Genomic DNA, 12,751 nt, shown 5'->3' with positions numbered 1-12,751 from the left:
CAAAAATTAGACACAATTTTTATTATATAACATGGTATTTTAGAGTTGGGAATTTTAAAAATTAATTCAAATTACTTATTTAGAAATGGTTGATGAAAGCATGTCTTTCATTTTTGAAAAGAATATTTCCATATTAATCTCTCTTTAACTTCTAAACCAGAACATCTTCAACAAAAATTGAAATTGCTACCTTGCATTCTATAACTATTTATTTTATATATTTAGGTATTCCCAGTTCCAAAAGGAGTACAGCTTAGATGAAGTGATGACATCTCGAAAAATTTTTGACTTTTTGACAGTCTTACAATGTTGGTAAGAAAAACACATTTTAATATTTAATAGAAGTAGTATCCCTTCTCCCCAACTCCCACCCCTTGGGTAAACCTTAGGCTCTGTATCTGGGTATATCTGTGTCTGTATATGCTTTTATAGAACTCCTAAGTATAGTCCTTACACTGGAGTAAGCTCCCTTACTTTCTGTTTTTGTTTAGAGAAAGGCTGTCTTTTCTCTTTGAAAATTATATATTTTACTTCCTTCTCTCATGCCTTCCACCTACTCTGTTCTAATAGTGTTTATTCATTTAAATGTGACTTGGAATGCCTGTGGGAACCAAAGATTTTTCCCTTGATCATTTCATTTCCTCTGTTGTATATTTCTACTGTAGGAAATTTTACTCAGTTATAGTAACTAAAAATAAAGGTAAAACAAGAAAAAAATCATAACTCTAATAATGATAGCAGCCCCATCTTGAAAATTGCTTGACATTATCTGTCTCCTAGAAAACTGAGTTAGTATTGCATAACTCCTACCTGTGTTTAATAATCACCTGGATGTGTCTGGGAGATCCTGGCTGGGATGCAAGTGAACAAGTGGTGTTTGTTTTGACTGTTGCAGTATAAGGATCTGCCTATTTTTAAAGTACAGCTCAACTCAGGGAGGGCTTCCCTGATAGCTCAGTTGGTAAAGAATCCACGTGCAATGCAGAAGACCCGGGTTTGATTCCTGGGTTGGGAATTTCTGCTGGAGAAGGGGTAGGCTACCCACTCCAGTATTCTTGGGCTTCCCTTGTGGCTCAGCTGGTAAAGAATCAGCCTGCAATGTGGGAGACCTGGGTTCGATCCCTGGGTTGGGAAGATCCCCTGAAGAAGGGAAAGGCTACCCACTCTAATATTCTGGCCTGGAGAATTCCATGGACTGTACAGTCCTTGGGGTCACAAAGAGTTGGACACGACTGAGTGACTTTTACTTTCACTTTCAACTCAGAGAAAGCTTCTTGTATTTGCTACCTTCTTTCACAGCCTGCTGTAAGGAGAAGGCCTATTTTGAGATCAGTTCAGTTCAGTCGCTCAGTCATGTCCTGCTCTTTGCAACCCCGTAGACAGCAGCACACCAGGCTTCCCTGTCCATCACCAACTTCCAGAGCTTACTAAAACTCATTTCCATCAAGTTGGTGATGCCATCCAATTATCTCATCCTCTGTCATCCCCTTCTCCTCCCACCTTCAATCTTTCCCAGCATCACGGTCTTTTCCAATGAGTCAGTTCTTCACATCAGGTGGCCAAAGTGTTGGAGTTTCAGCTTCAGCATCATTCCTTCCAATGAATATTCAGGACTGATATCCTTTACGATTGACTGGTTTTATCTCATTTCAGTCCAAGGGACTCTCAAGAGTCTTCTCCAACACCACAGTTCGAAAGCATCAATTCTTCAGCATTCAGTTTCCTTTATAGTCCAATTCTCATATCTGCACATGACTACTGGAAAAACCATAGCTTTGACTAGATGGTTCTTTGTTGCCAATATGCTTTTTTTTTAAAAAATATTCTGTCTAGGTTGGTGATAGCTTTTCTTCCAAGAAGCAAGTACCTTTTAATTTCATGGCTGCAGTCACCATCTGCAGTGATTTTGGAGCCTAAGAAAAAGTCTGTCACTGTTCCCATTGTTTCCCCATCTATTTGCCATGAAGTGATGGGACTGGATGCCGTGATCCTCATTTTTTGAATATTGAGTTTCAAGGTAGCTTTTTCACTCTCCTCTTTCACTTTCAGCAAGAGGCTCTTTAGTTCCTCTTTGCTTTCTGCCATAAGGGTGGTATCATCTGCGTATCTGAGGTTATTGATATTTCTCCTGGCAATCTTGATTCCAGCTTGTGATTCTTCCAGCCCAGCGTTTCTCATGATGTACTCTGCATATAAATTAAATAAGCAGGATGACAATATACAGCCTTGACATACTCCTTTCCCAATTTGGTGCCAGTCTGTTGTTCCATATCCAGTTTTAACTGTTGCTTCTTGACCTGCTTACAGATTTCTCAGGAGGTGGGTCAGGTGGTCTGGTATTCCTCTTTCTTGAAGAATTTTTCACAGTCTTTTGTGATCCACACTGTAAATGGCTTGGCATAGTCAATAAAGCAGAAGTAGATGTTTTTCTGGAACTCTTGCTTTATTGATGATCCAGTGGAGGTTGGCAATTTGATCTCTGGTTCCTCTGCCTTTTCTAAATCCAGCTTGAACATCTGGAATTTCATGGTTCATGTACTGTTGAAGCCTGGCTTGGGGAATTTTGAGCATTACTTTGCTGGTGTGTAAGATGTGTGCAATTGTGTGGTAGTTTGGGCATTCTTTGGTATTGCCTTTCTTTGGGATTGGAATGAAAACTGTCCTTTTCCAGTCCTGTGGCCACTGATGAGTTTTCCAAATTTGCTGGCATAGTGAATGCAGCACTTTCACAGCATCATCTTGTAGGATTAAAATAGCTCAATTGGAATTCCATCACCTCCACTAGCTTTGTTCGTAGTAATGCTTCCTAAGGCCCACTTGACTTTACATTCCAGGTTGTCTGGCTCTAGGTGAGTGATCATACCATTGTGATTATCTGGGTCGTGAAGATCTTTCTTGTATAGTTCTTCTGTGTATTCTTGCCACCTCTTCTTAATATCTTCTGTTTTGTTAGGTCCATACCATTTCTGTCCTTTATTGTGCCCTTCTTTGCAAGAAATGTTCCCTTCGTATCTCTAATTTTCTTGAAGAGATCTCTAGTCTTTCCCATTCTATTATTTTCCTCTATTTCTTTGCACCTATCACTGAGGAAGGCTTTCTTATCTCACCTTAAGCAGATTGCAAAAGTCTTAACCAAACCATGGATTTTCTGGTATCTCCTATTCTTTCGTTTCCCATTTTTCAAAAGGATTTCAGGACCGATTATTTGAGAGAGAACAGAGTTGGAGCTAATTAGGCCTAGAGTAAAATCTTTATTGTATTAGCTTAGAAATAACCTTGTGGACTCCTCAGAAGTCACCAGAAAATACCTTGTTTGTTTGCAAAGGCAAACCTGAAATTCTTTGCAATAAGAACTTTTGGGGAGAGACCCATAGAGTCTAAGCAGTGATCGGAAGCCTTTAAATTCTCCAGAGGTTCAATCTTCAGATGGGAAGCATGTGTAATTTTTAACTACAGATATTACTAGGCCAGTCCAGTGACCAGCAAGCATCCTCTCCCTGCCTGTCTTTCCACACTGTAAGAACTCCTAGTCTGAAATCCTAGGATTGAAGTGAACAGGATATCAGTAACTATTTTACCTCCTCTTAGTCCCACTTCAGATGGTGCGGCCGCAGCAATTTTGGCTAGTGAAACGTTTGTACAGAAGCATGACCTGAAATCCAAAGCTGTGGAAATTTTGGCTCAAGAGATGGTGACTGATATGCCAAGCTCATTTGAAGACAAAAGCATTATTAAAATGGTGTGTCTGAGGTTCTGTTTTGTTAATCAGTTGAGGGATTTCTTTTTAAAAGTTTAAAGTGACATCATGTCATCAGCTCTGAAAGTTTATTTACTTGAAAAAAATTGGTCTAGAAAATTTAGTATTGTAACCCATCATTTAAGAATCTAAGGGAAAATCACTTGTGAGAACATATGCACTTTTAACTAACTAGTGTTCTATTTTTTAAAATTTTGGAATGATTAAATATGCCCAGAACCCCAGTGTTATAGAATTAAAAAAAAAAAACAAGGATGTTTTGAGGAACTTTTTGACCCTTAGCACTTTAAAAATTCTGACTGCAGATTGAGTACAAAATGGAGGAAATAAAAAAAAATGAGAATTCTGACCTAGAACTCTAGGTTGAATATTTGAAGATATATACATATAAAATATGCATTATGGACACACATGTAAGTAGGTAAGCATAGGGTTTACATTAGAGTTTATAAAATGTAACTTTATAATAATGCTTTGAATTTTAAAATGTTTCTATAAATTCCCCAAGATAGGGTGTGGTAGAGGTAGAACTTAGGTTTTTCCAATTGCAGTACATTTTCCATTATATCACAATTTTATTGCTTGGAAAAGAGTTGAGTTTGCATGTTAAAGGGTGTTAAGAGCATGAATATTGGAAAAATGATTTGAATCCTACGTGATCTTCTATTGATAAAAGAGGCTTGTTTATTTTCATGTAGAAATTCACCCATATTTTTCAGTGAATCATAATAGTCTCTTGATAAATCTCTTGAATTTACCACAGCTGTATATTGTGGTTGACAGAGTTTTGTAATAGCACTGGATATGGCATGAGGAATTATAAATCCTTTTTGTATATCTGATTGAAAATTCTATTCTTTATAGTACAGAATTTAATGTGTATGTCCATTGTCTCTCCTGGATATTTTATTTGGACTTTCTGTATAATATAGAATTAACTGAGATTTCAACATTTATGGAAAATCCTTACCTGTAAAGGTTATATGTATATTAATCTTTTATAATCCTTACATGAAAGTCCCAGTTTTGATACCTTTAATGTGTTTATATATGATTTTGGTTTTAGGTTGGTTTTGATATGAGTAAAGAAGCTGCCAGAAGGTGCTATGAGAAATCTGGCCTGAGACCAAGTGATATTGATGTAATAGAACTTCACGATTGCTTTTCTACCAATGAACTTCTTACTTACGAAGCACTGGGACTGTGTCCAGAAGGTAATATCTCTGATGAAATGCAGATTAACTTACTACGTTTCACTGAGAAAATTTTACTTTCATCATCGAAACAAAATAATTCACTAATTGCTTTCCCTTCTATGTTGGCTCTGCCACACTGTGCTAAGTGAATGTAAGCTCTCTTAATGCTGGACTTTTAGAATTGTAGTTTTGGACAGTACCAAACGAGATGACAGAATACATAAATGATTTAATTTATGTAAATCAAGGGTACTTGTAATACACTGTTAAGTAAAAAAAAAAAGATAGAAAAATCACTTATGTAGTTTAGTTATAGGTATTTCAGATGTGTTTAAACAAAGAGCTGCAGAAGGGAAAATGAGAAGGCTAGTTGGTGGGATCTGGAGATTTTTTTTCTTTTCGTTGCTAAAGTGGTTGTACTGTTTTCTACGAGCAGTATGTGAGATTTTACTTGCTTCATCTTCTTATCAACACTTGATGTGGTCAGTTTTTAAAATCTGAACCATTCAAGAGACTATATACTGATGTTTTAATTTTCATTTTAATTTGCTTATTCCTGATTACTAATGATGTTGAGCACCTTTTCTTGTGTTTGTTGATATTTCATGTATCTTTTGTGAAGTGTTTGTGCAGATCTTTTGCCCTTTGATTATTGGGTTAGTTTTCTTCTTTATTATGTTGTAAAATTTATATAAATGTATATTCTGGATACAAGTAATATGTCTGGTATATGTGGGCTGTGAGCTTTTTCTCCCAGTCTGTGGCTTGTCTATTGTTTTATTTTTTATTTTTGGCTGTTCTAGGTCTTTATTACTGCACTGGGTGCCTTTTTGTTTTATTAATGATGTCTCTTGCAGGACAAATTTTAAAAGTTTTGATTATCAGTTACATATATTTTAATCAATTTTTAAAGATTTATTTGTTTTTTAATTGAAGGATAATTGCTTTATATAATTTTATTGTTTTCTGTCAAACATCAACATGAATCAGCCATAGGTGTACATATATCTCTTCCCTCTTGAACCTCCCTCCCATCTCCCTCCTCATCCCACCCCTCTGGGTTGATACAGAGCCCCTATTTGAGTTCCCTGAGACATATAGCAAATTCTCATGGGCTATCTATTTTACATGTGGTAAGGTAAGTTTCCATGTTACTCTCTCCATGCATCTCACCCTCTCCTCCCCTCTCCCTGTGTTGATAAATCTGTTCTCTATGTCTCTTTCTCCATTGCTGCCTTACAGATAAATTCAGTGGTACCATCTTTCTAGATTCCACATATATGCGTTATTATACAACATTTATCTTTCTCTTTCTGAATTACTTCACTCTGTATAATAGGCTCTAGGTTCATCCACCAATTAGAGCTGACTCAAATGCCTTCCTTTTTACAGCTGAGTAATATTCCATTGTGTATATGTACCACAACTTCTTTATCCACTCATCTGTTGATGGACATCTAGGTTGCTTCTGTGTTCTAGTTATAATAAATAGTACTGCAGTGAACATTGGGTACCTGTGTCTTTTTCAATTTTGATTTCTTCTGGGTATATGCCTAGGAGTGGGATTGCTGGGTCATATGGTGGTTTTATTCCTAGTTTTTTAAGGAATCTCCATACCATCTTCCAAAATGACTGTATCAGTTTATATTCCCACCAACAATGTAAGAGGGTTCCCTTTTCTCCACACTCTCTTCAGCATTTATTGTTTGTAGACTTTTTGATGATGGCTATTCTATCTGGTTGGAGAAGGCAATGGCACCCCACTCCAGTACTCCTGCCTAGAAAATCCCATGGACGGAGGAGCCTGGAGGCCTGCAGTCCATGGGGTCATTGAGGGTTGTACACGACTGAGTGACTTCACTTTCACTTTCATGCATTGGAGAAGGAAATGGCAACCCACTCCAGTACTCTTTCCTGGAGAATCCCAGGGATGGGGGAGCCTGGTGGGCTGCTGTCTCTGGGGTCGCACAGAGTCAGACACGTCTGAAGCGACTTAGCAGCATTCGATCTCGTGTGAGGTGATATCCCATTGTAGTTTCGATTTGCATTTCTCAAATAATGAGTGATGTTGAGCATCTTTTCATGTGTTTGTTAGACATCTGTATGTCTTCTTTGGAGAAATGTCTGTTTAGGTCTTTCCCCACTTTTCAATTAGGTTGTTTGTTTTCCTGGTATTGAGTTGTATGAGCTGCTTATATACTTTAAAAATTAATCCTTTGTCAGTTGTTTCATTTACTATTATTTTCTCCCATTCTGAGAGTTGTCTTCTTATCTTGTTTATAGTTTCCTTTGTTGTCCAAAAGCTTTTAAGTTTAATTAAGTCTCACTTGTGTACTTTTGTTTTTATTTCCATTACTCTAGGAGGCGGGTCATAGAGGATCTTGCTTTGATTTATATCAAGTGTTCTGCCTATGTTTTCCTCTAAGAGCTTTATAGTTTCTGGTCTTACATTCAGGTCTTTAATCCATTTTGAGTTTATCTTTGTGTATAGTGTTAGAAGTGTTCTAATATCATTCTTTTTCATGTAGCTATCCAGTTTTCCCAGCACCAGTTATTGAAAGGCTGTCTTTGCCCCATTGTATATTCTTGCCTCCTTTGTAAAAAATAAGGTACTTATAGGTGCATGGGTTTATTTCTGGGATTTCTATCTTGTCCCCTTGGTCTATATTTCTGTTCTTGTGCCAGTACCAAACTGTCTTGATGACTGTAGCTTTGTAGTATAATCTGAAGTCAGGAAGGTTGATTCCTCCAGCTCCATTCTTCTTTCTCAAGATTGCTCTGGCTATTTGGGATCTTTTGTGTTTCCATATGAATTGTGAAATTTTTTGTTCTAGTTCTGTGAAAAATGCCATTGGTAATTTGATAGGGATCACATTGAATCTATAGATTGCGCAGTATAGTCATTTTCCCAAGATTGATTCTTCATACCCAGGAACGTGGAAATCTCTCCATCTGTTTATGTCGTCTTTGATTTCTTTCATCAGTGTCTAATAATTTTCTGTGTACAGTTCTTTTGTCTCCTTAGGTAGGTTTATTCCTAGATATTTTATTCTTTTGTTGCAATGGTGAATGGGATTGATTCCTTAATTTCTATTTCTTATTTTTCATTGTTAGTATATGGGAATGCAAGTAATTTCTGTGTATTGATTTTGTATCCTGTGACTTTGCTAAATTCACTTTAATCAATTTTTTAAAGGTTCAGGCTTTTTATATTCTAAGAAACTTGTCTACCCCACGATTGTAAAGATTGTCTTCTGTTTTTATTCTAGGGTTTCTATAGTTTTCAATTTTACTTTGAAGTATATGATCTATTTTGAGTCAATTCTTATGTTTGGTATAAGATAAAGGTTGGAAGGAATGACGCTAAAGCTGAAACTCCAGTACTTTGGCCACCTCATGCGAAGAGTTGACTCATTGGAAAAGACTCTGATGCTGGGAGGGATTGGGGGCAGGAGGAGAAGGGGACGACAGAGGATGAGATGGCTGGACTGCATCACTGACTTGATGGACATGAGTCTGAGTGAACTCCGGGAGTTGGTGATGGACAGGGAGGCCTGGCGTACTGCGATTCATGGGGTTGCAAAGAGTTGGACACGACTGAGCGACTGAACTGAACTGAACTGAAAGGTTGATACTGTTCTTTTTATTCCTATACTCATATTCAGCACCATTTATTGGAATGACTTTCTCTCCATTTAATTGCTTTATCACCTTTGTCAAAAATTGCCATATGCATGAGGATCCATTTTTGGATTCTATCTTCTGTTCCATTGATCTCCATGTCTATCTTTCACCAATATAAAATTCTTTTTGGCTACTGTGTTTATTCTACTTTACTCTATTAGATAGAATAAATTCTCTACCTTTGTTCTTTTTAGAAATTATTTTGCTTATATTAGATCCTTTGCATCACCATGTACATCTCAGAATTAATTTGTCAATTTCTATAAAGTAAAAATCTTGCTGGAATTTTCATTGTGATTTTATTGAGTCTTGCATCTGGTCCCATCACTTCATGGCAAATAGATGGGAAACAATGGAAACAGTGGATTTTCTTGGGCTCCAAAATCACTGCACATGGTGACTGCAGCCATGAATTTAAAAGATGCTTGCTCCTTTGAAGAAAAGCTATGACCAACCTAGACAGCATATTAAAAAGCAGAGATATTACTTTGCCAACAAAAGTCTGTCTAGTCATGGTTTTTCCAGTAGTCATATATGGATGTGACAGCTGGACAATAAAAAAGGCTGAGTGCCAAAGAAATGATGCTTTTGAACTGTGATGTTAGAGAAGACTCTTGAGAGTCCCTTGGACTGCAAGGAGATCAAACCAGTCAATCCTAAAGGAAATCAGTCCTGAATATTCATTAAAAGGACTGATGCTGAAGGTCCAACACCTTGATTACATGCAAAGAACTGACTCCTTGGAAAAGACCTTGATGCTGGGGAAGACTGAAGGCAGGAGGATAAGGGGACAACAGAGGATGAGATGGCTAGATGGCATCACTGACTTGATGGACATGAGTCTGAGCAAGCTCTGGGAGTGGGTGATAAACAGGGAAGCCTGGTGTGCTGCAGTCCATGGGGTCACAAAGAGTCAGACACGACTGAGTGACTAAACTGACCTGAGCTAGATTCATTTAGAGAGAATTGTCATCTTAACAGTGTTAACTCTTCTAAACCATTATATGTGTATATCTCCTTTAGCTTCTAACAGGATGCTTCTTATTTTCAGTATAGGTCTTTTGTTAGGTTTATTCCTTGGAATTAAAATTCCAGTGATTTTTGGTGTAATTTTTACCTTCATTTTCCAATATTTGCTGATAGTATGAAGGAATGCAATTGATTTTAAAAAAGCTTGAAAACTGTGACTTTGCTAAATCCACTTATTCTAGTAGTTATTTTCCAGATTATGAGTGAGTTTTCTATGTATACAATCATGCCATTTGCCAATGACAGTTTACATCTTCCTTTCTGATATTTTTATTTTTTCTTGCCTTGTTGCAATGACTGTGAGCTTTAGTATCATATTGAATAAAAGTAGTGAAAGTGGGCAGCATTACCTTGGTCCTGATCTCAGGGGATACAATTTAATCTTTCACCATTATGTATGTTAGCCACAGTTTTTTTTGTTGTTGTTGTTTTGTTTTTGTTTTTGGCTGTTGTTGATGTCATTTATCATGTTGAGAAAGTTACCTACTGTTCTTAGTTTGCTGAGTTTTTTTTTTTTTTAATCATGTAGGGGTGTTGGATTTAAAAAATTCTTCTACATCTATTAAAATGATCATATGGTTTTTTTCCTTTATTTTGTTGATGTGAATTACAGTGATTTCAAATGTTAAGTTAACCTTGTGTTTCTGGGATTAATCTTACTTGGTCATATTATTTAACCTTTTAATATATTGTTAGATTCAGTTGAGCATTTTGTGAATAATATTTGCTTATATATTCATGAAGTATATTTATCTATAGTTTTCTTCTTTTCTAAGTTGTTTTATGCTGATCTCTGAAAATAAATTGAGCAGTGATTGCTCATTCTGTATTTTCTAAAATTGTTAGTATAAGATTAATGTTAGTTCTTCTTTGACTATTTTGTAGAATTTACTGGTATAATCAAGTTGTTTAAAGTTTTCTTTGGCAGTATGTTTTCAACAAATTAATATTTATTAATAGAGACAGGCATATTTATATTTTTTGTTTCTTCCTGTGTCTATTAATTTTGGCAAGATACATTTTTTCAAAAAAGCTGTTTTCATTTAAGTAGTCAGATTTGTCAGCTGAAGTTGTTCAGAGTGTTCTGTTTTTGTCCTTTTAATTTCTATAGAATCCATGCTTACTTTTTTTTATTCCTGATGTTGATGGTTTTTGTTCTTTCTCCTTTTTTTCCTTCATCTGCCTACCTAGAGGTTTGCCACTTTTGTTGAGCTTTAGAAAGATTTGGCTTTTGACTTTGTTGTTGTCTTTTTTTCTCCTCTATTTCACTGATCTCTGCTTTTCATTATTTCTCTCCTTTAATTTACTTTGGGTTTACTTTGACTTTTTTAAGTTTCTTATGACAGATAATTTATTTTAGATCTTTCTCCATTTCTAATGTAGTATGTAAAACTGTATGTTTTTCTCTGAGCATTATGTTAGCTGCATTCCACAGATATTTAAAAAAAATTTTATTTTAATTGGAGGCTAATTACAATATTGTAGTGGTTTTTGCCATACATTGACATGGATCAATCATAAGTGTACATGTGTCCTCCATCCTGAACCTCTTCCACCTCCCTCCACATCCCATCCCTCATGGTCGTCCCAACGCCCCAGCCCTGAGTGCCCTGTCTCATGCATTGAGCCTGAACTGGCAATCCATTTCACATATAGTAATATACATGTTTCAATACTTTTCTCTCAAATCATCCCACCCTCGCCTTCTCCCACAGAATCCAAAAGTCTGTTCTTTACATCTGTGTCTCTTTTGCTGTCTCGCATATAGGGTCATCATTACCATCTTTCTAACTTGCACATATGTGCGTTAATATATTGTATTGGTGTTTTTCTTTCTGACTTACTTCACTTTGTATAATAGGCTCCAGTTTCATCCACCTCATTAGAACTGATTCTTTTTAATAGCTGACTAATAGTCCATCTTGTATATGTACCACAGCTTTCTTATCCATTCATCTGCTGATGGACATCTAGGTTGCTTCCATGTCCTAGCTATTGTAAACGGTGATGCAAGGAACGTTGAGGTACACGTGTCTCTTTCAATTCTGGTTTCCTCGGTGTGTATGCCCAGCAATGGGATTGCTGGGTTGTATGGCAGTACTATTTCCAGCTTTTTAGGGAATCTCCACACTGTTCTCTATAGTGGCTACACTAGTTTGCATTCCCACCAACAGTGTATGAGGGTTCCCTTTTCTCCAGACCCTCTCCAGCATTTGTTGTTTCTACAAAAAGTCCACAGGTTTTTAATATCCATTGTCATTTAGTTCAAAATATTTAAAATGTCTGTTTAATGTCTAATTTTGTCTTTGACCTGTTAAACTATTTAGAGATGAGTTGTTTAGTATCTAAGGATTTTGAATTTTCATAGGTATCTTATTGCTTTCTATTGTAATTTTGTCGTAGTCAGAGATTATGTTTTATTTGTTTTTGATCCTTTTAAACTAATTGAAATTTATTTTATGGCTCAGCACATGGTATATATTGGTGAACTTACATGTACTTGAAAAATAATGGTGATTTCGAGATTGTTAGATGTAGTGTTCTATATATGTCAGTTAAATCAAGATGATTGATAGAACTTTTCAGATCTTCTACGTCTCCACTAATTTATTAGACATGCTGTATCACTTGCTGAGAGAGGGGTGTTAGAATCACATACTATAGTTGTATTACAATTGTGGAGCTATCTCTTTTTTAAATTTTATCAATTTTTGCTTTTTTTATTTTGAGGCTCTGTTATTTATGGTTTTTACGTCTTCCTGATGAGTTGTTTGTTTGTTTTTTTCCATTATCAAGTATTCTACTTTACCTCTGGTTATATTCTTTGTCAAGAAGTCTCTTTTATCTGACTAACATAGCCATGCCAGCCTTCTTATGCAGCAACCAGAGAAAAAGCTGTGCAGCAACAAAGACCCAGCACAACCAAAAATAAATATATAAATAAATGATTGTGTGTATGTTAGTTACTTAGTCATGTCCGACTCTTTGTGACCCCATGGACTCTGGCCTACTAGGCTCCTCTCTCCATGGAATTCTCCAGGCAAGAATACTGGAGTGGGTTGCTGTTTCCTTCTCCAGGGGATCT

The 12,751-nt window shown here is 36.3% G+C and overlaps 1 protein-coding gene across 1 annotated transcript in view; it reads left to right on the top strand.

The window, feature by feature from the left end:
• Positions 1-12,751, top strand: part of LOC128045466 (sterol carrier protein 2) — a 110,188-nt gene that overhangs the window by 48,331 nt on the left and 49,106 nt on the right. The window contains exons 8-10 of the mRNA XM_052637961.1: positions 226-312; positions 3,589-3,739; positions 4,824-4,971. Coding sequence (XP_052493921.1) covers positions 226-312; positions 3,589-3,739; positions 4,824-4,971 — 386 coding nt within the window. The remainder of the gene's footprint in view (positions 1-225; positions 313-3,588; positions 3,740-4,823; positions 4,972-12,751) is intronic.

This window comes from Budorcas taxicolor, chromosome 3 (assembly GCF_023091745.1).
Source record: "Budorcas taxicolor isolate Tak-1 chromosome 3, Takin1.1, whole genome shotgun sequence".
In the NCBI taxonomy this organism is placed as follows: domain Eukaryota; kingdom Metazoa; phylum Chordata; class Mammalia; order Artiodactyla; family Bovidae; genus Budorcas; species Budorcas taxicolor.
This window is presented reverse-complemented; position numbering and strand designations above follow the sequence as displayed.